The following is a 26,243-nucleotide window of genomic DNA, read 5'->3' as shown; positions in this document are numbered from 1 at the left end:
GAGCGAGCGGGATGGCGTGCAAGGCTTATGACACGCGGAGAGGCGGGCTTGTTGGCGGGGCCGGAAATGTTGGCGCCCGTGAGACGCGCATGTGGTGGCCGAAGAAGTTCGGCGAGTTTGGAGCATGATGGAAGTGTGTCTTATTAGGTGAACGCAAACGGACTGGAGGGGGGCGGGGCGGCAGGGAGTACGGTGGCCCGGTTAGGCTTTTGGCGGCCGGAAGCGGCTGTCCCCAGGGGCGTGGCCGACGCGCTCCGGCGGGGTACGGTGGCCCGGCGGGCCGGCGCGAGCCTGAAATCTCGCGCGATCGCGCGGGCGCCGTCGGGGACGGGGCGGGGCCGGCGGCGGGGGCGGGGACCCGGAGCGGGAAGATGGCGGCGACGCAGGAGGCCGACGGGGCCGGCAGCGCCGTGGTGGCGGCCGCGGGAGGCGGCTCCGGTCAGGTACGGAGGCCGAGAAGGACCTGAGGGGCTCGTCCCCCACCCGGGGGTCCTTCCACGGGCCGCGCCCTGCGCCTCTTTGCGGAGTCCCGTGCATTACAGACACCTTGCCCACAGGGACCTTGAATACCGGGCCCAGGCGGGGCGGGCGACGGGGGAGCAGGCCAGTGCGGGCCGCGGAGCCCTGTTGCGCTCCGGCTCGCCGGCACGCTCGCGCCGGGCGGGGGGGGGGCGCCAGTCGTAATTGCTGGATTCGGGGAGACGGCGGCGCCCGAGGGGGTCCGACCTGTATTCGGGCGTCCCAGGTTCTCGGCGCCTTCATTCCAGGCTCCAGGGCCGTTCCTCGAGTGCTGTTGCGTTCAGCATCTCGCTCGCCCGAAATGTGGACAGTGACCCCTGGGGCAGGGGTGTGTGTGGGGGTTCCCAGCGCTCGACCAGCCAGTTTCATCATCAGGGGTCAGGGTATGGGGGGAGGGAGGCTGACAGACCCAGAAGCGACCGGGCGTTGAGAGTCCAGGATGATCTAGACCCCCGGGGGTGGCTAAGCTTTTAGTCTTAAATCCATGGGGGGGGGGCTGCGGATGGCAAGGGGGGGGCATGAAATCGTCAGGAGGAATTCAACCGGATGCTGGAGTCCGGGCTGCAGGCGCTGGCAAGGCAGCCATTGGAGGCATCGACGGAGAAGTGACAGCAAGGTGCTGCAGACCCACCCACTGGGATGTTACTGCCACGTGGGAGGCTGCAGGGGGAGAGGAGAGAGGGCGCCCCTCCCCTCCCTTCCCTTCCCTATGGGGGCTGTGCTTTGCTTCCAGGGGTGAACCGGGTTGGCCGGGCAGCAAAGATGGCTCCAACCCTCTACCCTGCTGCGGAGGGAGCGGGAGAGGAGGCAGCCGACCATGGGCACGAGGAGTTAAGAGTAGAACCTGTCAGTGAATGAGCACTCAGGTCTCCGCCCCACCCCCCCAAGTGGCTGGCGAGAGGTGCACAGTGGAAAAGTGGCAGGCAGGCTGTCCCCCAGTCCAGGGCAGAAGCACCCAGCGTGAGCTGGAAGAACCAGGCAGCCCGGCCCTCCCTGCTAGTTACCTTGAGCCTGCAAACACACAGGGAGGTGTGCTCTGGCCCCAGCGCCATGTCAGAGCGCCCGCGGCCTGACCCTGTGCCTTCTGGGTAAAGTACACATTCTTGAGCTTGATGGCTAAGGCCTGGTGTGGCCGGCCTCCTTCCACCAGCACTTTTCAAGCGAGGGCTCCCTGGACAGTGTGGGAGAGGGCGGCCCTGTTGGGGTGGCCAGGTGGGCTGTGCTGTGCTCTGGGCGTAGCAGCCCCTCCCCGGGCTTTGTGCAGCAGTAGCTCCCGCACCACCACACACAGACACACCCTCTGTTAGTACAACCCCAGCTCCCTCTGGGTAAAGGTTCTACCGACCCTGGAGCACTTTCTTACTCTAGGGGGTTACCCTTGGACCTGGGCTGTCGGCCTCTGGGCATCTCCTGCAGTGCCAAGCATATGCCCCACTGCCCCTTCCTTCACAAGCTGTGCCCAGGCATCTCCTACCTCTCGGCCAGGTTCACCCTGCACAGCCCTGTCGTCCTCGCTCCTAAAATCCTTCTTGACACTCCTGCCGGGCTCCCCCAGCCCAGCCCACAAATCACTTGTCTGGGGACGACTTTGTCTCCTGCACCCTGAGCCCTAGGAGGTCAGGGCTGGGACTTGAGGCTCAGAGCAGACCAGCAGTGAGTGAGTGGAAGGAACACTGAACCTTGGAGGAGAGGCTGGGCAGAGGTGAAGCTCCCAGGCCGGAAGTGGGGGTGCAGAGACACCTGACTTTGTTGGGCACAGTGCCCCTGGTCACTGCAGCTCCCAGGGTCCCGTGGTGGGTGTTCTAGAGGTTTGCCTGTGAGAACAGAAACTGTTTAGTAGCTTTCGGGACTCTGACCCAGACCCCCCAGCTCAGCCACTCATTCCTCCAGTGCTGGTGCATGGGACCAGGGCTGCTGCTATTGTCGTTGTGGAGGGCCTGGGGCACTGGGGTGAGTGAGGAGAGAACCTCAGGTCTGAAGCCCTGATGGCTGCTGCGGGAATACCTGCAGCTGGGGATGGGACTGGAGGTGAGGGGCGTGGGATTGGATCAAGGCTTGCAGGAGGGGCAGTGTGTGCGGCCATGTGGGCCAGGTAAAGGAACCGCGCAGAGACCGTGGGGTGGGGAGGCCTGGCAGACGAAGGCCTCCTTTAGTTGGAGACTGAGCAAAAGCAGGGAGGGGCTCTGGGAGTCGTGGTGGGGACTCTGCCTGACTCAGAGGGACCTGGGTACCGGGAGCGCGGCCTCCTGCGGGGTAGGTACCATTTAGACACCAGCACTGCAGTGTTAGCTCAGTGGCTTCGAGCTCCCGAGTGCACTAGCAGGTGTCCTCCCCTCAAGGGTCATTTGGCTGTGCGCCACTCCTGTACACACACACACACGCACGCACACACACACGCACGCCCTTGTGGGCGCGCAGAGTCCTTCCCTAGAAAGTCAGCATCGGTGGGATCCTACAGCAGGTTCCTTCCTGTCTGACTTCTGTCACATGCATTGCTCTCTGGGTCCCTTGCTCTTTCGGGGCCCAGTAGGAGCATCGTGGTGGTGCAGAGTTTAAGCACCCCACCACAGCCAGAAGGCTGGCTGTTTGGACCACCGGCATCTGTGAAGGTAGGGGCTGGCAAATGGGTTTAGTTTAGCGACCCTCTGCTCCAGAGGACAGCACTGCCCAGCAGTCCCGTTCCGCCCTCATGCATCACAGTTGCTGTTGTGTTTGCTGCAGGCCAAGGGGGACAGCTCTGCTCTGTCCTGGGAAATTTCTGGGAGGCAGGTGGACGTGGTGAGGTGGAGTGGGTTAGTGCAGTTCAGGTGAGGGTCACAGATGGCCTAGGGTAAAAGTTGAGGATTGGGCTGGGGCAGGTTCGGTTAGGGTTACAGTTGGGTTAGCTGGGGTTGGAGTTTGGGTTAGGGCTAAGGGTTGGGTTGGGTTTGGGTTAAGGGTTGGGTTGGGTTAGACCTGGGTGGATTCTTTGGGAGAGCTGTAGTGTCCTCTTCAGCTGCCAGGTGACATTTGGGTTGTTGCTCCCTCTGGGCATCTCACTGTGGTCTTAATTGCACATCCCTAGGCCTGAGCCTGTGAGCTCTGAGGCCCCAGGGGTCTGTTAGGCCTGTGCTGTTACTCAAAGGGCAGCGGTTGGAATCCGCCAGGTGCACATGTGAGAGAGGAGGTTCTGCTTCCAGAAAGGTTAATACAAGGAGACCCAGGGGCAGCTCTGCTCTGAGTCAGACTGACTGGATGACCCTGCAGGGAATTGGAGTTTGCATTTTTGCTTTGCGTCCCCAGACTGATTTGGGCTAAGCATTGGACCCACCCACAGCTCCTCTGGAGAAAGGAGGCTGTCTGCTCCCGGAAGGATGGACAGCCTTGGAAACTCCACACAGGGCCCCTATGGGTCGACATCAACTCAGGCCTACTGGAAACCTGACCTGGGCTCCAGCCCGACCAGGAAGGAGGCCAGCCCCGGACAGGGGTGTCCCTGACCCCCACCTAACCCCCTACCGGCCTCAGCACCCTCTTTCTCCTCCCATCAGGGCGGCCTGTGTCCTGGCTTGGCAGGTCTCATCCACGCTCTACCCAGATAGTATTTCCATCCCCACCCCGGTGGGGCGCGTGCATGCACGTGAGCGTGCGCACCCCCCCACCTGTGGCCTTTGGGGCACTTTTTTCCAGTGTTCATGTGTAATTGTCCTGTTTACCGCTCATGGGGCAAGCCTGGGACTCACTCTGGGAGGGCTGGGCGCACTCACACTCAGTCTGAGCAGGCCAGGCCTTCTTATTAAAGCCCATCTGCCTTGTCTTCAGGGGAGCTCTCTGTGCAGTCGGAGTCTCCACTTCTGCCTTCTCCAGGTCTGGGCTTTCTCACGACGCCCCTCCCAGCTAGCCCCTGGGTGACGGGGGTCTTTGCACCCGGGTCTGGTCCCACCAGTGGGGAAAGGTGCAGGGACTTGCTGTGTGTGGTCTCTGGCGGGTGACAGGGAAACATTTCTCACCCCTGCCCCTGCCTCTACCCATGTCCCCGGGTGTTCTCAGTCTGATGGGAAAGACAGAAGACCTTGCAGGTGGAAGAAAGTTCAGGGAGGGCGTGGTTGGTGGGGAGCCACCCTTTCTTTAGAGCTGGGTGGGTCAGTGCTGATCTGGAGACTGGGAGGAGGAAGAAAGGCAGAGCCTGGGGAGGCAGCAGGGGTCTCGCCCACCTAGAACAGTCCTGAGCGCCCGAACCTCCATTCCTCAGCTGCCAGCCAGCTCTGTACCTGTCCTGCCTCACGAGGACTTCCATCTAGTGGGCTGTTCCATGTTTGGCTCAGTTGCTGGACCAGGCACCCCTGGCCCACCACCAAGGAGCCCCAGGGCAGGAGCTGCCTGAGAGACCCACGCCCTGCAGAACTTGTCACCTGCTACTTGGCCTCTTGGCCCCTGGTGTGCTGTTCCTAGCTGTGACTGTTTCTCATTGTTTCTGCACCAGCCACCCTCTGCTGCAGTTCCCACCCCCCAGGAAGCCCTCCCTGACCCCAAGCCACACCAGGTACACCCCTGCCCGCTCAGAGTTGTCGATGTGAGAGGACGCCTGGCAGGGAGAACCCCGCTTCATATGTGGATCCTGGGCCCGGGCCCCACCTGCCCCCTCACCCGGCCTCTGTCCCACAGGTAACCAGCAATGGCAGCATCGGGAGGGACCCGCCGGCGGAGACCCAGCCCCAGAACCCACCTCCCCAGCCAGCACCCAACGCCTGGCAGGTCATCAAGGGCGTGCTGTTCAGGTGAGCAGGTGGCCCGGGGAACTGCAGGGAGAAAAGCAAAGGTCCCACCGGGCGCCCACGTGACCATGTGTGTGGTGGGGATCCTTCACATGGGTGTCAGCTGCCCACTGAGCTGCCTCGACCTGCTGTTAGTGCGCAGTTCTGGGGGCTGGGAGCCTGAGGAGGCCAGGAGGTCAGCCATGTTGACTCTTCCTGGGGGCTGACCGCACAAGGTGGCCAGTTCAAACTCAGCAGCTACCTTGGGGGTACGCGGAAGGGCTGAGGGAGGCTTTCCTCCCGCCCCCAGCTTTGGAAATGGCCCGCGCTCCTTGGCTTGTAGCCGCATCCCACCCTTCTCTGCTTTGCCTTCCTGCTGCATCTCGGCTTCTCCCTTCTCCAGAGTAGGAGCCCTGGTGGCGCAGGGTGTCAGGCACTCAGTAGCTGGAGAAAGAGGAGGCTGCCTGCTCCCACCCGATTGCAACCTAGGAACCCTCTGGAGCAGCTCCGCTCTGCCATGGGGTCCCAGGGCGGTGCGTGGGCGAGGGACTCCAGTGAGACCCCATTAGGCTGACAGTCTCTGCGAAGGCCCAGTTCCCAAACAAGGTCACAGTCACAGGGAGGGCGAGTGAGTGTGGCTCGGGTTAGCCAGTACTCTCTCTCAGAGCGCTGTTGAGCAGAGCGGTCAGAATGGTGCAGAGACCAGGCCCCGCAGGGGGGCAGGCAGGCCGCTCCTCCCTCCCCCTCGTCAGCCAGAAGGCAGGACACAGAGCTGTAGCAAAGGACCATCCCCTTAGTAAGTGCGTCCCTGCTGGGCCCAGCTTTCTGGAGAGAGCTCTGCGAAGCGTACTCTTCAGCTCTGAGGGCCCGAGTCCCCACCACCATCTGTCTCCACCCCGAAGAAGACACTTAACTCGCTTGAACAGAAGAAGGTACCAGAGAAAGCTTAGAAGGCAATGTCTTGGTGGCTGTCCTTTAAGGACAAGCATGTGCTATTGGCCTGAGGCAGGATCATAGGAAAGTGTGGTCCCAGGTACAGCTGTCAGAGAGAGAACTTGGAAGTGACCACCCTGACCAGCTGATAAATTTGGAAGGGCAGGGGGATAACATCATATTGCCCGTAAGCATACGGGATTGCCCTGCCCTTGCCTCAGTTTCCACCTCTGAACCCTGACCATTTGCTTATGCAGTCATGGAAAGATGTCCCTGAGCTTCCGACCTTGGGCCCAAGCCCCGGTTCACTGACATTGGTCATGAATGTGTAGCAGGCAGCTTGCCTTATGTAATGGACAAACCCACGAGTAACATCTGACAAATAATTGCCCCCTGGCCACTAAGACGGACACTGACCCTGTTGTGGTACGGGACAAAACCGAAGAACATCACACAGGACCTTCATTTTCTGTCCAGTCCCCCTTCTCCGACCACAGAAGCCGGTCCCTTCCTTCCAAGATCCCCTGTGCCCTTGTCAGCAAGGACCGCCCACCCTCCTCTTCATCAGTTCCCCTTTCCCAGCCCCCCGGCGGTGCAGAATACACCCATCTCCATCCTTCCCTCCGTTTGGAGGGGTTGCATCGTTCACATGCTGTGCGCACCGTGGGTGTTCTCCGTGCACGCACATCTCAGAAGCCTGCCCACGTCCATACAGCACAACCCCGTTCAGTTACTGCAGCCAAAGGGACACCAGAGTGGATCCTCATTCTTAGGTTGTGGGGGAACCAGAACGCGGAGCTGGAGCTGGGAAAGAGCCGTTGGAAAACGAATTTCTCGCGTAGGAAGCAAGGGCACCCTGTGCGTTGCATAGCAGCAACAAGATCTTTTGGGTGGTAGAGTCCGAAGAGGTGGTGTCTGCTCAGAGGTGGCAGCTAACCCCTGTGCTTCGATGCATGTCACTCTCCACGGTCCTGCTGGTCATTCAGTGTCCAGCACCAGACTCGTGCCCCGGGCCTCCCATTCCAGGCCTCTGGTAGCCCCACAGAATCAGCTCAGAGCGGTGCGAACCCTTGCCTCGACCAGCCGTTGTAACCACCACCACGATGCAGGCTCCTCCCCTTCCTTAGCTGTGCCTCGCTGCCCTCGCGTCTCTGCAGCAGATGCGACTTTGCATCTCCCAGGTCACTGCAGACGGGACACTTGATCTACGTGCCTGGTTTCCGAAGTAGACCACCTGGCTCTTCTGTCTGGTCCACCCCAGACTGGATCTGTGGGACAGATACCCCTTCAAGGGCAGCTGACAACGGCAGAATGGCCTGGTGCTGGGAGTGGGGTGAGATCTGGTGACCCAAGGGAGGGAGCAGGAGGGAGGGGTTTTGTTTTCCGTCTTCACTTCATTGAGAATTCTCTCGCTAACGAGTAGTCTGTCGGTGGGGAGTGTGTTGGAGGGCACAGGGTAGGAGTCTGGGGCCCCACGAGCAGGTAGGAGTCTGCATGAGCCCTCACAGCTGTGGGCTCACGGCTACACTTAGATAGTCACGAGATTGAGGGACTCTAGAACCTTCCAAAAGTTTAACAGACACGTGGAGACCCGAAGGCCCCAGAGAGTGCAGGGCCAGCACCCAGGCTGCACGTTGCAGCTAGATGTGAAGCTGCCTGGGGGCCTTGTCGCCTAGCCCCTCCCTCAACATACTTGCTGAGATGGGACTAGTCTCGGGTGGAGAGTCCCCAGAGGGAGCAGCTCTAGGCCTTTCCCAGGCCTGCCTGCCCGGGAGTGCTGGTGAGGCAGCAGATGGCTCAGCTGGACCAGGGCCCCCTGAGACCCTGGACGCGGGGTTCCATGGCTTCTGCAAGCCGAGGCAAGTCCCTGTGTGCCGTAGCCTGTGCTTTGGGCCCCCACTGGATGGCATCCACACATACCTCCGTGCTTCTGTAGTGCTTTTCCATTCGTGTGTGCTTCCTGGGAGGAAACGACAGCCAGAGCCGATGCTTCAGTGACCCTCCAGGTCCCGGGTCTGGGCTTGAGTGCACGGTCCTAGTGAGCCAGGTACAGTCGTCATCCCCAGTGCCCCAGGCAGGCCGCGGAGCCTCAGAGGGTTGTGGAGGTGAGAGGCTGGGCTCTGGGCGCCTCTGTTGTATATCCTTGCGTCCCTGTGGCCAACAAATGGGTGGGTTGGGAGCCCCAGTGGCGAGGTGGGATGAGCAGTGGGTTGCTAACCACAAGGGTGGTGGTGCAGACCCTCCAGCAGCAGGTGAAGGCTGGTGGCTGCTCTCGCAAAGACCCCGTGGGGCCACTTGGCTGTGTCCTGTGGGGCCCCTGTGAGCCGGCTGTGGGTTTGGTTTTGTGGACCTGGGAGAACTCTGTGAGCACACAGCAGTTCTTTTCCCTTGGGCAGTGTCCGCACAGGCAGCCTCTGTGACCCCCTCGTCGTTGCTGCGTCCCTGCAGGGTTTCCCTTGCCCTCGTGGCTTTAGATGACTGCCGAGGGCCCGGCCTTCACGTGCAGGCAGCAAGAGGGAGAAGGGACAGGAAGGTCTGCCTCAGGGACATTCCCCCAGAGCGCCCGTTGCATCATCTTTTTCAACAGCCAATTGTCCAGAGCACCGGCCAGGTGCTCACACATAGCCCGGAGGAGGCCATAACCAGCTGAAGGGTTTATTCTGGGTGGCCCAGGGCCCCAGTGACACTAGTGTCCTTATGGAGGGAGGAGGGGAAGGTGCTATGGTCCGCCGCGGCTCTCTGGAGAGTTTGCTTCCTTCCCTGAAAAGAAAATCCAAATCAGAAAGTGCAAGGGACAAGACAGAAAGCACCTGCTTGATCCCCATGCCCTTCCCAGACTGGGGGGACCCGTTCACAGGGGAACCCCTGTGCGTGCGTGCTTCCAGGATCAGGCTCCCAGTGTTTCGGGCCGCCCCGTCTCGCCCCTTGCTCTTTGGCATTTTATTTATCGGAAACTGTTTGCATCCGCTCCAGTCTCTTCCTGCAAACCAAAGGAGCGCCTTTGGGAGTCCCGTGTACCCAGTTTCCTGACCTCTCTGCCTTTACGCTTCGTACAGAGGTGTCCGTACAAGGGGACTTGGGGACAGAACGTGCTTCTTTCCACTTTCTGAAGCCCCCTCGTGTCTTGATTCTTTGTGGTCACTGAACACTCGAAAAAAACGGTGTCGCCGTGCATCCCGTTGCCTTCCTGTGAGATCCTCTTAGTATTCTGTGCATTCGGTGCCAGGAACTGGTGGAGGCAATCCCCCCAAGAGATGGGCTTTCACGAAGGCAGTGTTCCTACTTAACGTTTCTCTGTCGCTGGGAGCGTGGTGGTTCGAGGTGCTCTGGGTACAGCTCTTGAGGGTCGGGCCACTCCCCATTCTGAACTGGCAGACTGTCCTCGCCCAAGCCCTCATCTCTTCTGTAAGAGGGTCGTGCCGGCTGCGGATTGGTCAGTTTACTTGAACGGTGACAAGATCGATTTCGTACCCTCCCTCCCTCTAGGCCCCACCACCTCGCTCCAGCTCTGCCTTTCCTGCGTCTAACAAGTCGAGGTCTTTCTAGACGTTTCCTGCAAGAGGGAGCATGTAGTAGTGGAGTGTTGGCGTTGGCCGGCTGCTCCGGATGGCAGCAGGGTATTATTCATGTGCCCTGTCTGTCTCCCCTGGTGTTCTGAAGAGTAGACAGACACACTGAAGCATCTATTTTCATGTAATCATCCGTGAGCATACACACTCTTACTCATGGGGTCTGCTGGCTTCTTTCACTGAGCGGAGCTGGTGGACTTGCGTCCAGGGTGTGGCGTCCTTCGCCTCTCCATTTCCCTTTATGGCTGAGCAGAGCCCTGGTGGCGCTGTGCGCTGGTGTTAGGCTGCTGACAGCAAGGGCGGTGGTTCCAACCCACCTGACACCCCCTGGGGGAAGATGAGGCAGCCCACTCCTGGCAAGATCGACAGTCTCACAAGCCCTCCCTCTGGAGGGTCTCTGAGTGGCGGTGGGTTATGGCTGGGTAACTCCCAGTTGTATGGACAGACGCAGTTTGTTTCGTCATTAAACTGTCCTAGGGCCCTGTGACATAGAGGCTGTACATCAGGCTGCTGACTGCAAGGTCAGGAGTTTGAAATCAGCAGCGGCTCCGCAGGGCAAAGATGAGAGGCTTTCTACTCCCATGCAGTGTGCCTGTTTGGAGACCCACAGGAGCCGGTCCTGCAGCGTCGCTGTGGGTCCGAATCTACTTGGTGGCAATGAGTTTGGTTTCTGAGCGGAGTTGAACATTTGGGTCTTATTTCCGTTTGGCTTGGGGTGAATAAGATCTTTATTTTTTCTAGTTTTACACTATTTCACTCAGTTTTCGACGAAGGTTTACCCACCTGTCGGGCAGTTTCCACACAGCTTGTTGAGTGACACCGTGTCTCCACAATGCCTGAGCCTGCTCCCGTGGCCCATGTCCACCGGGCTGGCTCACCTCTGCTTGGGAGGAGTTGGTGAGCGCGGGTCCCCTCACAGAGGTGTTCCTGTCACTTGTCGGGGAAGCTGTACTCTGAACGCATCCCTTGCTTCTGGCTTCTTGAGTTCTTTTCGGCAGGAGAGTTTTGTCTGACTCGGCTGGGCCCTGCGAGAGGAGGTGGGCTGTCACTCCCTACTGGCCTCTCCACCTCATGGGCGGCCTCCGCGAACGTTGTAGAGGGACATTCTGTGTCTCTGATGCTGGGCTCTAGGTGACTGGAGAGCAGGCATCCTCCTCGTGGGCTTGGCTCCAGGGCGCGTTTGGCCAGCGGGAATGTGAGGTGGGGTCTGCACGGAGCCCAGGGCCATGTTGATCCCGCCCCAGGGACAAGCAGCAGCATCTGGCCTCCCCTGGGACACGTCTCTGACCCACTCCCCAGGGTGCCGCCAGGTCTCTGAAGGGTGGGGCGTCTGCACCTGCCCCCAAGGTCTCCTCAGGCCGGGCAGGCGCTCCGGGGAGGATGGAGGGGCCGGGCTCACACCAGCCGCTTCCCCCCTCAGGATCTTCATCATCTGGGCCATCAGCAGCTGGTTCCGCCGAGGGCCGGCCCCTCAGGACCAGGTGGGCCCCGGAGGAGCCCCGCGCGTCGCCAGCCGCAACCTGTTCCCCAAAGACACTTTAATGGTAACTGAGGGCGAGGCCGGGTGGGCAGGCGGGTCAGACTGGACCCCAGGGGGGCGGGGCCACGTGAGCTGTGTCATCAGGAGACAGGCGTGCCTCTCTCTCACACATGCACATCGGGTTCAGCCAGCTCTTTAAAAACAGCCACACACCATGCACAGACCCTGTGTCTGAATGTTGAAGGTTAGCCGAGGTGTCGGGGGAGGGTGCTGGGGGTGGGGTGGGGTAGATGGGGGAGGTGGCACTTCAGGGAACAGGGCCCCCAGAACCAGTACCAGGGGTCAGACCCAACAGAACCGGGGTCTCTGCTCCCCAGCCCCTGAGGATTGGGTCTCCGGGGGCCTCGCTCACTCAGGAGCCATGCCCCTGGGGAGCTGCCCTTCCGCAGGGCAGGGGCTCCTGCCTCGTCACCCCGGCAGCAAGGCTGCGTCCTGGGCCTGTGGCAGGGTGCTGGCTGACCCTTAGCTGTGTCCCCCCAGAACCTGCACGTGTACGTCTCGGAGCACGAGCACTTCACAGACTTCAGCGCCTCCTCTGCCCTCTTCTGGGAGCAGCACGACCTTGTGTACGGCGACTGGACCAGCGGCGAGAACGCCGACGGCTGCTACGAGCACTTTGCCGAGCTCGACATCCCCCAGGTGGGTGGGTGCCAGCCGGCTCCCACCCCCACTCGCATGGCTCCACCTGGAGGACTTTCCCTCCAGGCTGCTCCCAGGACGGCCTTTCCCACCCCCGGGTAGGCAGGGAGGGCAGGACTGGGCCGGCTGCGATGGATTCTGTAGCTTCTCTGTTCAGGATAGTAGCGGCGAGCGGAAGGTCGGTGGTCTGCTGGGGCAGACACCCTTCCCCCATGGAAGAGCTGGTGCGTTTGAACCACCAGTCTCGTGTTTGGCCCATAGCGCCCTTTGTGGATGGGTTAGGGGTGGGGGTCAGCATGCAGTTGGGCCCTGTGGGGGTCGTCCTCTGAGTGGTGCATTATGGGCATTCACCTTGGAGCCTGTCGAGCACTGTCATTACCCTGCTTCTCCAGGGGGGGCAGCCGAGGTCACGGGCTGTGAGAGGCCCCTGGAAGTTGGTGAAGAGCCCCGTGTGCTCAGGGCCCTGGCTCTGCAAGCTCTGATGGCCCTGGTGGTGTCTGCAGGGGCTCGGTGCCCAGGCTGACGCTGGTGGTCGGTGCTCACCTCCCTCTCCTGCCCCTTGCAGAGTGTCCAGCAGAACGGCTCCATCTACATCCACGTCTACTTCACCAAGAGCGGCTTCCACCCGGACCCCCGGCAGAAGGCGCTGTACCGCCGGCTCGCCACAGTCCACACATCCCGCAGTGAGTCCCTGCCCGGGGCCGGGCCGCCCAGGGGCTTAGGGGCAGGCAGGGAGCCCGGCTCAGAAAGCTCAGCCCCACTGCCCTCTGGGAGCCATGAGGTTGCTGGTGGACATCAGGGGCAGGGCGTTGAAGGGAAAGCCACGGCTCAAGTAACCGTGCCCAGCCTGGGCCGTGTGTGAAGGAGAGGAGGCAGGGAGCCATGCTCTCTGATTGCAGTGGTCGCCCAGCCCGGGGACTGCCCCGCGTGAACAGGACTGCAGGGCGAGGGTGAGCCTCGTGGGGACTGTGCTGTTAGCAGGGGCTCCCCTGCGGGCTGCACCACCCCCCTCACACTCACTATGGCTGGCACAGGTGTGCTGTTTGGTCACGAGTAGGTGGCTGACCCCTGGGGCCTGGGAAACCCCGGTCAGGACATGGGGCACGACCTCGAGGATCTGTCCCCTGTAAGCAGCTGAGGAGAAATCTTTTCTATTTAATGACAAGGCCGTGGGCTAAAACCCATGTAGTTCAGTGGGGGGGGAGACGGAGTCGTTTCCTCTTCGGCCCTTGGCCCCCTCGACCGCTTCTCCCCACAGCCAGCTGCTCCCAAACAGTTCTGGCGCTTTCTGTGTCCGCACTTCTCCAGAGTTCACAGCTCGGGGCTGCCGTGCCTTGGTTTTTATTGCCTCCGGGACAGACAGCAGTGCCACATGGGCTCACCTTAGAGGCCAGCCCTTTCTCATCGTTCTGGGGGCAGGGAGGCCACCCAGAGTACCCAGCGTCCTGCCATGCTCTCTCCTGGGAGCGGCCGGTCTCAGTGTCTCCTGGGCTTGCAGGTAATCCTCACATTGCTTCTATCTCCGCGCGTGCTTGTGTGTGTCACTGTGTGTCTGATCAGGTTTAAGACCCATCATCCACTGGATGCCCCCAAGTGTTCGGTTATGTTGCCTTGGGGTGCATTACGGAGGGTGATTACATCAGATTACATCACAAGGCCTCCCAGCTTACAAAGGAGACCCATTCCTGATCATGTGTTTAGAAGAATGTGCCAGGGCTTCAAGCCAGTTGTGCCCGGTTCCCTCGGGGCTGAGGAGTCTCAGCAGAGCAGCCTGAACTCTTCAGTGGACTGGAAAGACGGCGGGACGGGAAATGAGAGGTTGTAGTCGTGCTAGAAAGGTGACCTGCCTCCTAACAGGAGAATGCATTGCAACCAGCTCCTGTGCCCTCCCAGCTGTGAATGCTGTCGACGCCAGGCTGTTATGCCTGTTGTACGCATTGCTCTGCTTCAGGCTTGACGCCTCTCCTCAGTCTCCAGGTCCAAGGCTTTCACCCATAATTTTTCTTGCCCGATCTTGCCAGTTGGTCTGTTCTGCTGTTGTTTCATTGGCCAGGCCAGGACAGGTTTAAAGGGCACGTAGGAATGGTCCACTAAGCAGCGCTCTAACCTGGGGCTGACGGAATGAGTGTTTGGCTCAGCCATCGCCCAGGGAGCCCTCGCCACGCTCTGTCAACCATCACGCGGGATTCCCGAGTGCCCTTCAGGACGGACATCCCAGAGAAGGCCAGGGATGCATGGCACTGGGCAGATGGCCCCAAAGGGCCTTTCCGCGTGTTAAAGAGCAGAGGTGCTCCTGAGCCCCGAGCTGGACAAGCAATGTCCAAGCAACTGCAGAAGCGTTGATTGATGTCTTGGCATTCTGGGGTCGGTGGGCAGCATTGACTGTCCGAGGGCTGCCCGAGGAAGGACTGTGTCTTGTGTAGAAGGAAGTACAGCCAGAGGGCGCCTTAGAAGCACGGAGGGCCAGCTGTGGTCTCATGGACATGGGACATGCTGCCAGGAAGGGGCCAGTCTGCTGAGAAGGACAGCTTGCTTGGTTGAGGGTCGGCTGAAAAGAGGCAGAGCCTCAGCAAGACGCGCCGATGCGGTGGCGGAGGCAGGGCGCGGGGCGGGTCAGTGGTTCTCTCTGTTGGACCCCAGGGCGCCGGGATGTGATAGGTCACATCTGGACGGCTTTCCAGTTCCAGGCTTGTGACATCCATCACGTGATTGGATTGGGGCTATGCAAATAGGGTGCTTGAGGCCGGCGAAGGGGACTGGACAGTTTGCTGAGACTCGGATCCCTGCTCACGCTGGAGGGTCAGACCACCAGCCGCTCCCAGGAGAAAGAAAGACACTGGCAGTCTGCCGCCATCAAGCTTCCCGGTCTCGGAAACCACTGGGGCATCCAGAGGAGCTATGAGGTGGCCCCGACCAGAGGGCAGTGGGTCACCTGTGTTTCAGCTTTTCCAGAAGGCCCCCAGCTCCGCCCTCGCTCCTGGAATTGGCTCCGCTCCATCTAGTGGCTTTTGTATGCCACAGGGACAGGTGGGGACATGCCTTCTGTGCGGCGTGGCTGGCACTGACCCCTCACCTTTTGAGATCAGGACGTGGGCATCCTCCTCTCCTCTCCTCCCCTCCCCTCCCCTCCCCTCCCCTCCCCTCCCCTCCCCTCCTTCCGCAGGGCTGGAGTTGTGTGAGTCCCCGCGCCCTGCTGGGGTTGAGCAGATGCACAGCAGAACTCTGTCAGTTTGCGCGTGCACCATCCTTGGGACCCTTCTTCCCTGCACCGGTGCCCCCTCCGCACTCCCGGCCACCGCCTGCCCCCAGGTGCCCATCCCAGGGCTCCAGTTGTCCTTGTCCGTTTGAGCACAGAGAGGTTGGGTTTTTTCCCCTTTCCACCCCCCACCTCCCAATCTCAATCCACACAGGCCTTACTTCATCCTGAGCCTCCCTGTAATTTTCCCAAGAGAATCTAGTCCATGGATACTTTTTGCACCTCACTCTGTGGCCAGACTTTTGCTTTTTTGTCCCTATTTTCCTTCCCCGTCCCTTTTTGTTTCTGGTCATTTGCGTCTTTGCTTCTGGGTTGTGACCCACGTAGACCTTCCAGGAACTCCGCGTTCGAGGCAGACGGTCTGTGGAAGGTCGGCTGGTGATCCCAGTGAGTGCTCACCAGAGTGCAGGACGCAGCACTGTCTGCAGAGTGTGCCCTTGACTGACCTTGGTGTCCCCCAGACCCTAGTCCTGAGCCTCCAGGCCCTCATCCCCCAAGGTGCTTGGTGATGTCTAGAAAGTTTTTGTAACTTTGCCCCTCTGAGCTCCACCCCATTCAGGGATCGATTGACAGCCAAAGCCAATACACATGCAGGGATTTCTCTGTATGTTCCCGGGTCTTCCTCCCACACCCGTTCAGCGTCCGTTACTGTCCGTGCATCAACCAGTGGGTCTCCAGGGCAGGGCTGTCCTGTAGGGAGGTCGTGTGTTGGAGCGGATTTGCCGTGGCTTGGCTTGGTTCTTAGGTTTGTCATTGCCGGGCGCGGTAAGATCTCAGTGCCGTGTCAGCGGCATCTTTCATGGCTGATGATGGTGGGCAGCTCTTCGGGTGCTTGTCTGCCTGCCTGTCATCTCTTTTGTTTAAGGCACCCTGGTGACGTCGTGGTCACGCCTGAGGCTGGGGCTGCAAGATCAGCAATTTGAAACCACCCGCTGTTTTGCCGAAGAGAGTGGAGGCTCTGTACTCCCCGTGAAGAGTGACAGTCTTGGAAACCCACCGGGCAGTTCTGCCCTGCCCCATGGGGAGGCTGTGGGCCTGCGTGGACGTGATGGCAGTGAGGGTTTTAGCGCATTTTTAATTGGATTGTTGACCTTTCCAGTAAAGTGTAGATTAGCCCTTGGCCAGGCATGTCTCCACCCTCACCCCCACCCCCACCCATTTTCTTAAGCCTGTGAACTCCTTTTCCTTTTTTGGCGAAGTCTTTTGGGGCACCTAAGTATTATTATTATTATTTTAAATCATTTCACTGGGGCTCGTACAACTCTTACCACAACCCATCCATCCATCCATCGTGTCAGGCGCATTTGTACATTTGTTGCCATCCTCATTCTCAAAGCATTTTCTTTCTAGTGAGCCCTTGGCATCAGCTCCTCATTTTTTCCCTCCTCCTGCCTCCCTCATGAGCCCTTGATCATTTACAAATTGTTATAAAGTCTTTCATTTGTAAGAGGTTGTGTGTGTGCGCGCGTGTGTGAGCTTGTGGCTGTGCTTGATAGACTGTTGATGACATAAGGTAGAGTCCTATGCTCCACTCCTACCCCGGCCTTCGGTGTTTCCGTCCACGGTCTTTGTAGTTGGAGGCTTTCCATTCAGTTTCCAAAGTTCCTTTTCTTTCCTTCCTCTCTCTCTCTCTCTCTCTCTCTCTCTCTCTCTCTCTCGGGTGTGTGCATATGGTGTGAGGTCAGGATCTTCCTCCTCTCCTCGGGTTCTCAGCATTTTGATGGAGAGTGTGGGAATGTGCACATCGGCATCCCTTGAACACAGACGCCCCCTTTCCTTCCGGTGTGCAAGGCTTCGGCCTTCTTGCTTATATTTACTCCTCGGCACTTTTAGGTGCTATTCTAAGCGGTGACACTTCCGTAATTTTCGCTCGCTGTGATGGGGAGAGACCCAACTGAATTTTGTGCGCCAGCCTTGAACCTGGCCACTTTGCTGAATTCCTGTATTCTCATGGCCTCTTGGGGCATCTCCGGGGTTTTCTACACAGGGGATCGCGTCATCTGTGAGACCAGGGAGTTTTACTTCCTTTTCCTACTTCTTTCTGTGTAAAAATATCTCACAGGAAGATAACTCTTTTTCGGTAGCATCTACTCTGGATGAAACAAAAAGCTGAGGTGCCTTTGTTGGTCCCCAAAATTGACCCTGAAAGTCACCGAGCGTCTTCCAAGCCCCGCCCTCTGTGACTGTGTAGAGCGGATCTCACGGGGCTTTGGCCTGGACGCTCGAGAGGTCGCCTGGAATGTGGCCTGGCCGGGGCTCAAGCTGCAGTTGGTCTATGTGTTTTTGTTAGTTTAGTTGCTTCGATCCGTGCGACCATAGCGAAGTCCAGAATAGGCACATCCAAGCTGTGGTTGTTGGAGGCCGCTGAGTCGACATCCTCTCGTGAGAGGACAGGCAGACAGGGCCCTTGTCGTCCTTACCGTGGTGGGTTGCTAGGTCACCTTCCTTGGAGCCCCGTGGTGGGTTAGTAGCCAAGCCCTTCGTGGTCTCTTCCACAGGGCTCCTCAGGCAAATCCCAGAGGCAGGAAGCAGATTAGGGGTGCCTAGGGGTGGCACTCGTGTCTGGGTAGAGGCGGTCAGCACAACTCAAAGTGGCCCCGGCATGCTCCGGCCCTCCCTCCTCTCGAGCAGGAGCGCTGAGGCAAGGGCCACCTGCCGGCCCCAGGGGTCAGAAGGCCCCGTCGCCCAGCCACAGGGGAAAGTCGAAACCTTGGAAAGAAACTCATTGGAATCCCGTGTTTCCTGGAAGGAGGTCGGAGTGAGCTTACTGATGGGCATGGTCGTTACTGTCGTCGCTTCCTCTTTGATCCCCCTCTGAGTCTCCGTTCTCCCAGCGGGACGTTGGTCTGAGGACACCATGTCCCCCTCGTGGGGCTCCTCGTGACAGCGTGCTCTCCGCCCGAGCCCAGTGCAGCTGGCCCTTACCCCCCGGAGCTTCCTGTTCCCCAGGGTCACTTCCCAGGGAGCTAGTCCTGAGGGCGATGCAGGTGATGCTCGTGTGACCAGCTGGGCTGACACCTTCCAAAGCCCCAGGAGTGGTTCTGGCAGCTTGTCCCTGGGACCCCAAGATGCTGGAAGGCAGTAGGGTCTGAGCCCAGTGGTGTGTGAGGGACCGCCAGCCTGGAGCAGCTCACACCCGGCCCCACTCTGCACACAGGAGGCAAAGCCGAGGCCTCTGGTGGCCCACACAGTGCAGCGCTCGACGGCTAAACAGATCCACCGCGAGGCGCCGTGCAAGTCAGGGGCTCTTACTCGGCCAGGCTGACACAGTGGAGAACAGGTCCTGGGCACGCAGAGCCAGCTGGTGGCCGTGAGGCGGCGCCATGGCCCTAGTGTTGGGCGTAGAGGCAGGTGGCATGGTCAGATGAGGAGTATCTGCAGGCCCGGCCCAGGGCAGGGACAAGGCGGACTCTGGAGATAAAGCCCTACTTCTGGCCGGTGAAACAGCGTGTATTGGTGTCGCTGTACCCCGGAGTGGTTTCTGTCTGACTGGCCCCTACTCATCGCCTCCCCATGACCACAGAATAGAGGGGCCCCTGTGGCGCCATGGGGCTTGGGGACCGGGTGGCCAGGTCTGCAGTGTCAGCCGCAGCCATCCCTGCTGACGAGCAGTGGTGGAGGGGCCAGGTGTGGGGCTGGGAACCAAACAGAAGGCGGACTCTCGCTGCCTCACCCCCCCACCATTCCCACCGTGTGGTGTCACTGGAGCAGTCGGGAGAGGTGGGGTCGTTACAGGTATCCCTCCCCCTTCCCTGGCAGTGATCAACAAATACAAGCGCAGGCGGTTCCAGAAAACCAAGAACCTGTTGACGGGAGAGACGGAAGCCGACCCGGAAATGATCAAGGTAAAGGCCAGGAGGACTGCGGTGAGGAGGGGCCGCCTGGCATGGCCACAGCCCAGCCCCTGTGGACTCTCGGGCGTGGAGTTAGGGGCCTGTGCTGCCCCAGGAGTGGAGCCGATGTGGATGCCTGTGCCCCGCAGCCCGCACCGCTCTGGCCTGTGGGGGATCTAGGGGGCTGAGGGCCCAGGGGTGGTGGCCGTCCCAGGTGGCTGGTCCCTGGGGAGAGCCTGAGCGGGGTCACGTCTCCCTTGTGGCTGTTGCTGAGCTGGAGTTTTGCTTCCTGAAGTGCCACTTGGCACTGTCTCAGCTTCCTGGCACTCCACCCCCTTTTCTCCTCACTGGGGCTGTGTCCTCTCAGGTCCCCAGAAGTCTGGGAGGACTGGATTGGGGAGCAGGCGGTCTCCCAGGAGAGAGCTGTCCCACCTATTCTGAGAGCTCTGCCCTGCCCTGTCTCCCCACAGAGGGCCGAGGACTTCGGACCCGTGGAGGTCATCTCCCACTGGCACCCCAACATCACCATCAACATCGTGGACGACCACACACCCTGGGTGAAGGGCAGCGTGCCCCCACCGCTGGACCAGTGTAAGCCCCCTGGGCTGCTTGCCAGGCCGTTTCCCGTCTCCTTCCAACCCGAACCCCAAACAGATTCCCCCCTGCTCCCCAACTTCCTATGACCTCAGACCAACTGCAGATAGGCCCCACTGACCAAACCCTGGTACAGGGACCCACACGCCTCAGCTGGTCTTGCTATGGGGGTCTGTCCCACCTGCATCGTGGCCTCCACCTGAGGTCAGGGCCCTTCACCCTCACGTGCACCTGTCACCACTGCTGGAAGGGGTCCCGTCTGAGTGTGCCACTCTGGTCCTGGGGGCGGGGGGGGGCTGAGCAGCTGTCCTCTGCCCGCAGACGTGAAGTTCGACGCGGTGAGCGGTGACTACTACCCCATCATCTACTTCAATGACTACTGGAACCTGCAGAAGGACTACTACCCCATCAACGAGAGCCTGGCCAGCCTGCCACTGCGCGTCTCCTTCTGCCCACTCTCGCTGTGGCGCTGGCAGCTCTATGCCGCCCAGAGCACCAAGTCGCCCTGGAACTTCCTGGGCGACGAGCTGTACGAGCAGTCGGACGAGGAGCAGGACTCCGTGAAGGTGCGCTCGGCCTGGGCGGGCCAGGGAGAAAGGGAAGTGAGCCTTCTGGGGAGCGGGGAGGGGACGCCCCGGCCACAGCTTCACATCCGCCCGTCCCCAAGCAGCAGGAGGTGGGTGCTGGTCTCTTAACACCGGTCCCCTCCTCCTCCTGGCTGGACCAGGCCTTAGGGTCATCCACCCCCGCTTCTGCCTGCCTGGCAGGTGGGACCTCACCTGCTCAGGTTGTCGTTGATTCCAGGTCTCTGTTCCTCTTTACATCCTGCCTGTCCCTTCTGTCAGTGTCTGTCTTCTCTGCCTCAGGGGCTTGTCTGCTGGTCCTACGAGTGGGGCCGAGGGAGACAGTGCTCATGGGAATGCTCCTCTGCCCCCCATCTTCCCCCTAGGTGGCCCTCCTGGAGACCAACCCCTACCTGCTAGCCCTCACCATCGTCGTCTCCATCGTCCACAGCGTCTTTGAGTTCCTGGCCTTCAAGAACGGTAGGGCTTGGCCTGGGGCTGCTGCCCCTGCCTGGTTCCATCCTCTCTGCCTCTGGAGGCCCCGAAACTCCCGATCCAGAAACTCCCGTCCCACTGGGCGAGGCTCGAGGGCGGGGCAGGTGGCCTGTGCTCACCTCCAGGAAGCAGGCCGGGGAACTCCAAGCAGAGCAGGGAAGCCCCAGCCACTCCTGCTGCCTTCCCAGCCAGCCCCCCTGCGGGATGACCCTCAGCGCAGAGAGAAGGGGCCCTGGTCCCAGAGCCCAGCCAGGCTGGTGGCCGTCAGGTCTGCCTCCAAGCACCTCCCCGCCCCCTGGGTAGCTCCTGGTGTCTCGGCCCTGAGGAAGCCTGGTTACAGAGGAGGCCCTCAGTCACTCCCAGCCCGGCAAGCGGCTCCAAAGACCCCCTACTCCCAGAGGCAGCCAGCTCCAGAGATCCCCCTTACTCCCCCTCTCCCGTCCCCTCCAGCCAGGAAGTGGAAGGCGTGTCTGGTGATCTCCTTATTGGGGATCGCTGGTCCAGAGAGCGACTCTCTAGAGAACAGAGGATGCCCTAGCGAGGCTGTTCCACGAGGGGCCCGAAGCTGCTGCCCGGGTCCCCCAGAACTGAGCACCCTTGGATAGTCCTGGCTATGCCTTCCGGAAGTACACGGCCTGTCTTTTGACCTTTGAGTCAGCAGCCAAGCACCTACCTACTTATGACACCAGGGACCCCCAGCCAGCTATGAGCTGGCTTAGCAGGGAACTTCAGAAACCTTGTGGGAAAACTCCACCTCCCACCTGCCGTCAGCCCCTGCACGGGATGCTCTGGGGACACCTGGTGCTGGGTGCAGGCCTTGTGAGCAATGCGGGTGCAGGGGTGTGGCGGGCTGGACCCTCCATCCACTCAGAACCAGTCCAGGCTCAGCATGGCCTCTCTCCCCAGGCGGGCTTCACCAGGTTTTGTAAGTGCCCCCTCCAAGCCAGTGCCTCCTCGGGGCAACAGCCAGGTGAGGCACCCTGCGAGGGGCTGGCACTCTGCAGACATGCAGGTCAGATCTGGGCAGCTGGGCCTGTCCTGGCCCCTGTCAGCAGCCGGTGGGGGAGGGGAGGGACCGGTGGCCCAGTGTGATGCCTTGAGGTCCGAGCTGCCTGGGTCCGGAGCTGGGCCCGGAGGCCACAAGTGCCTCTGTGCCCTTCCTCCTGCTCTCAGAATGGGGAGTGGGGGTGGGGAGAGCTCTGTAAACTCATGTCTGGGATTCTCCTGCCTCAGGTGGGGGGAGGAGGAGATAGCAGTGGACAGCCTCGCTGGCCCTCGTATTCAAGCCTGTGGCCTCAGGGTGATGGCTCCCTGTGGTCGTGGTACCTGGCACCTGTCCAGTGAGCTGGTGACTCCCATGGGAAGGGGCGCCCCTGGCCAGGGATCTGAGGAGGACATGCTGCCTTGGGATGGGGCTGAGGGGCAGCGGCAGGAGGCCTAGGAGCTTGCTGACGCCGGCCTCTCCCCCCCCCCCCCCACGCAGACATCCAGTTCTGGAACAGCCGGCAGTCCCTGGAGGGCCTGTCCGTGCGCTCCGTCTTCTTCGGCGTCTTCCAGTCCCTGGTGGTCCTGCTCTACATCCTCGACAACGAGACCAACTTCGTGGTGCAGGTCAGCGTCTTCATTGGGGTCCTCATCGACCTCTGGAAGATCACCAAGGTCATGGACGTCCGGGTGAGCTGGCCGCTGCTGTTCTGGGACCACGCTGGGGGGTGGACCAGCCGGGACTTTCCCTGCTCCTGGACCAAGGGGGATTTTCACATCAGGGGATTTCTCAGGTCACGTGGGCCAGGGGAACTGGGGCCGGTGGGGCAGGGCCGGTGTAAGGCCACCCTCACTGTCTGCAGCTGGACCGGGAGCACAAGCTGGCGGGGGTCTTCCCTCGCCCGACCTTCAAGGACAAGTCCACCTATGTCGAGTCCTCGACCAAAGTGTATGATGACGTGAGTGCCCCGCAGTGTGCCCGGGTCGGGAGGTGGGTGCGGGCCCGGGCACGATTCCGCGACAGGTGGGCCGTGCCACACCCCAGGTTCCAGGCCTGCCACGTGTCCTTCTGGCCAAGTCCAGAGTTCCCAAGGCCCCTGGAAATTCCCCCCGGCAGGCAGGCCTGCCAGGCCAGGTGTGGGCGGGCCAGGTGAGGCCATGGAGGCTGGTCACAGCAGGCTTGCCCCGTGCCCCGGCAGATGGCATTCCGTTACCTCTCGTGGATCCTCTTCCCGCTCCTGGGCTGCTACGCCGTCTACAGCCTGCTGTACCTGGAGCACAAGGGCTGGTACTCCTGGGTGCTCAGCATGCTCTACGGCTTCCTGCTGACCTTCGGTGAGCCGCCTGCCACCCCTGGGGGAAGCTCGAGGCCTGTCCTCGGGAGTGTGTCTCCTGGGGGCCCCCGTGGGCAGGGTGCAGGGGAAGGCTCAGTGAGGGGCTCCCTGCGTGCCACATGGTGGTCTCAGCACCCAGAGGCAGCCTTGCAAAGGCCTGGGGTGTTCTGGAAGGGGAAGGAAGCGGCCTGGCTGGAGGAAGAGTGGGAGGTGCGGGGGATGGGGGGGTGTCGGGTCTGGCATCCCCAGCCCTCTGCTTACACAGCCCCTCTACCACCACCTCCACCACAGGCTTCATCACAATGACGCCCCAACTCTTCATCAACTACAAGCTCAAGTCCGTGGCCCACCTGCCCTGGCGCATGCTCACCTACAAGGCCCTCAACACCTTCATCGACGACCTGTTTGCCTTTGTCATCAAGATGCCTGTGATGTACCGGATCGGCTGCCTGCGGGATGGTGAGGCCCATGGGGTGGCCCTCCGAGGGCACTCAGTCCAGTCTTGGCAGGACCCAGTGGCTGTACACATGGGTGCCTTTCACCCCCAGGAAGTTCATCTCTCACAGGTCAGGAGGCTGGAGGCTGAGGCCAGATGCAGAGCACCAGCTCCGGAAGGCAGGCTTTCTCCCTGCCAACTCCGGGGAAGGGTCCTTGCCTCTCTAGCATCTGCTTCCTGGCTCCTTGGAGAGAGCTCCGTGTGTCTTGGCTTCTGTCTGTCCCCTTCTCATCTCTGCTTCTCTTGGTTTTCAGGTCTCACATCTCAAAAGAGATGCTCAAAACACCTTCACTAGAAAGATTGCCGAGTCCCAAGTAGGATTGTAACCCTAGGTCAAGAGGTTCGACTTCACAACACACACACACTTAAGGGGCACAATTCGCTTCTCCACACCCCACCCTCTCCCAGTCTCCAAATTCATGGCCTTTCCACGTGCAAAACTTAATTGACCCCATTACATCATCCCCAAAGTCTCAACTCCACTCTCAAGTGCCAGATCCTATTCTGAGTCATCTAAATCTAACGGGCGAGACTTCAGGCCAAGCTCTTCATCTATGACCCGGCAACACCTGGACTAGGTACCTGCTTTCAGAGTGCAGTGGTGGGGCAGGTACGCCCTGTCCTGGCTTCAGCTCTGTTCTAGGCCCTCCAGGATGGCAGCTTTGCTCACTTGGTTTTGGGCAGCCCCAACTCCTCTAGCCTCTTGGAGTGACAACTTCTCCCTTGGAGCGTGGCCTCGGCCTCCCCTGCCCAGCACATGGCAGAGATCCGACTGGCCCCGCCCTTTGAGACCAGGACGGCCCTGCCTCTCGCTCCTCCCAGCAGTTCTGCTGGTCTCGGAGCTGCTGCAGGGGCGAACTTCCCTTTGCTTGGAAGGCGGCCGAGGCCCTTCCACTGGGCGCCTCTTTCCTGGGATGCCCCGAGTCGGGCAGCATTTTTATCCTATGGCTCCTTCTCTGTGGCCTTCCGTCTGAGCTGATGGTTCCTGTCGTGCTTGGATCCGAGAGTCACAGACAGACTTCTCACGTCTCTGACAGAGGCTTGGATAGTAGCGGCCTTCTTGTTGGACACGTGTCTCCGGTTTGTGTGGCAGGGTTTCTGGATCGTTATACGCCCCTCTTCCTCTTGCACGGTTTTCATGTCTGCGGCCATCTCCTGCCCCTGCACACAGAGCACACCCTTCCTCCCATGGCAGGCTCTCGCATGTAGCGCCCCATCTCTGGAAGCGTGCTGATGCTGGGCAGCTGGGGGGCTCTGGGATCACAGGGACTTCGTAGCTCTCTTCCCGTCCTGCGGAGAAGGAGACCTCACCAGGTGGGCTTTGGTGATAGGCAGTTTTGTCGATCGTTTCTTCAAGCCTCCAAAGGAATTTACTGTGAGGCAACTTGGACCCTTCCATCCTCAACCCAGCACCCAGGCCCAGACTGTGGCCCGTTGTAGCAGCTGTTAGAGCGCTCCCTCTCCTCGGTTCCACGTTCCCGTCTCCGAGTCCCCGTGCTGCCCTGTGTCAGACCACAGGGTCGGCTTTACCACGCAGAACGTTGCTGTCTCGCCGTTCAGGAACCGTCCAGCCGGCACGCCACCTGTGGACCTTATCAGGAGGTCCTTGTCTCTGAGCGCTTGTGCACCTGGTGACACCCTTCCCAGGCTCTGCTGGTGTAATCTCCCTTTCTCAAAGGGGTGGCCGGAGACACCCCCACCCACTAGGAGTCCACCCGCAGGCACACATTTTTCGGGTGCACCTACCCTTCTGGCCACACCAGGGTATCTTTGCTCATGTGGCCCCCCCTTTCTCTCCACCCCCAGATGTGGTTTTCTTCATCTACCTCTACCAACGGTGGATCTACCGCGTCGACCCCACACGGGTGAACGAATTTGGCATGAGCGGAGAGGACCCCACAGCCACCGTCCCTGTGGCCGAGGCTCCAGCCACAGCAGCAGGGGCCCTCACAGCTGCACCCACCCCTGCCACCACCACGGCTGCCGCCACGCCTGCCACCACCACCCCTGCCACCACCGCCACTGCTGCCACCACCACCGAGGAGGGAGCCACCAAGCCTACCGAGGAGGCCAGCTCCACAGAGGGGCCCCAGGAAGCCCCTCCAAAGCCAGCAGAGGACAAGAAGAAGGATTAGCTGCTCCTGGCCCTCCTCGTCCACTCCAGTTCCTGGTGACCGTTGCCACCAACCCCTGTTCCCCGGCCCCCTCGCCTCCCCCGTGTCGCCCCTTCCCTGGACAGACCGGGCCGGGGCCCAGCGTGCGGTGCGGGGCTGCCACCGGCAAGGGCACATGGTGTGTGCAGGCATTGTCCGTCCGTCCGTTTGTTCCTGTGTGTCTCGCCATCTCTCCTGCCAGCCCAGCACCATTGGGAATCCTGGTGAAGCCGACAGGGCACGGCTGAGATGGGGGGTTGAGTGGTACCCAGGGGCTCCTTGTGGGGGTGGCCCACAGCCATCATCGACTTGTCCCTGGTCCCTGCCCACCCCGCCCTCCTCCCGGACCACCGCCCTAACACAGTCTGGATTTAATAAATTCATATGTGTTTAACTTAAGCTCAGCCACCGCCCCTGCTCCAGTGCCTCCTTCCTCCCTCTGCCCACACTCAGCCCCTCCCCCTCTGAGGAACCCAGGCCCGTTGTCCACCACCTGTGCGCTGTCCTCCCAGGAATCAGCCCCAACCCTGCCCCCTGGCTGGAGCCCCAGGGCTGGCTCTTACTGCCGCTGCACTGCCAGGCCAGGAGCCAGGGGTGGGGGC

The 26,243-nt window shown here is 60.8% G+C and overlaps 1 protein-coding gene across 2 annotated transcripts; it reads left to right on the top strand.

Moving 5' to 3' along the window:
* CLPTM1 (CLPTM1 regulator of GABA type A receptor forward trafficking) lies at positions 1-26,040 on the top strand. Of its 2 annotated transcripts, none has more exons than XM_075538024.1 (14): positions 1-133; positions 5,164-5,276; positions 11,175-11,298; positions 11,775-11,933; positions 12,499-12,616; positions 18,949-19,034; positions 19,493-19,613; positions 19,938-20,182; positions 20,566-20,659; positions 22,158-22,348; positions 22,522-22,617; positions 22,858-22,993; positions 23,284-23,451; positions 25,295-26,040. In XM_075538024.1, the coding sequence occupies exons 1-14, from the start codon at positions 125-127 to the stop codon at positions 25,621-25,623; spliced, it is 1,989 nt and encodes a 662-aa protein (XP_075394139.1). In that variant the 5' UTR covers positions 1-124; the 3' UTR covers positions 25,624-26,040. The 2 variants fall into 2 exon arrangements, with proteins under 2 accessions (XP_075394139.1, XP_075394138.1); XM_075538023.1 differs by lacking the exon at positions 1-133 and adding an exon at positions 332-443.
* The last annotated feature ends 203 nt before the right edge of the window (positions 26,041-26,243 follow it).

This window comes from Tenrec ecaudatus, chromosome 18 (assembly GCF_050624435.1).
Source record: "Tenrec ecaudatus isolate mTenEca1 chromosome 18, mTenEca1.hap1, whole genome shotgun sequence".
Classification (NCBI taxonomy): domain Eukaryota; kingdom Metazoa; phylum Chordata; class Mammalia; order Afrosoricida; family Tenrecidae; genus Tenrec; species Tenrec ecaudatus.
The sequence above is the reverse complement of the archived record's forward strand: the minus strand, read 5'-3'. Positions and strand labels throughout refer to the sequence as shown.

Excerpts from the sequence above, each read along its gene's own strand:
- CLPTM1 (XM_075538023.1), top strand. The coding sequence starts at position 372 with ATGGCGGCGACGCAGGAGGCCGACGGGGCCGGCAGCGCCGTGGTGGCG. Across the intron at positions 11,934-12,498 it reads CCGAGCTCGACATCCCCCAG|AGTGTCCAGCAGAACGGCTC; the intron begins GTGGGTGGGTGC and ends TGCCCCTTGCAG. Across the intron at positions 22,349-22,521 it reads CCAAGGTCATGGACGTCCGG|CTGGACCGGGAGCACAAGCT; the intron begins GTGAGCTGGCCG and ends CACTGTCTGCAG.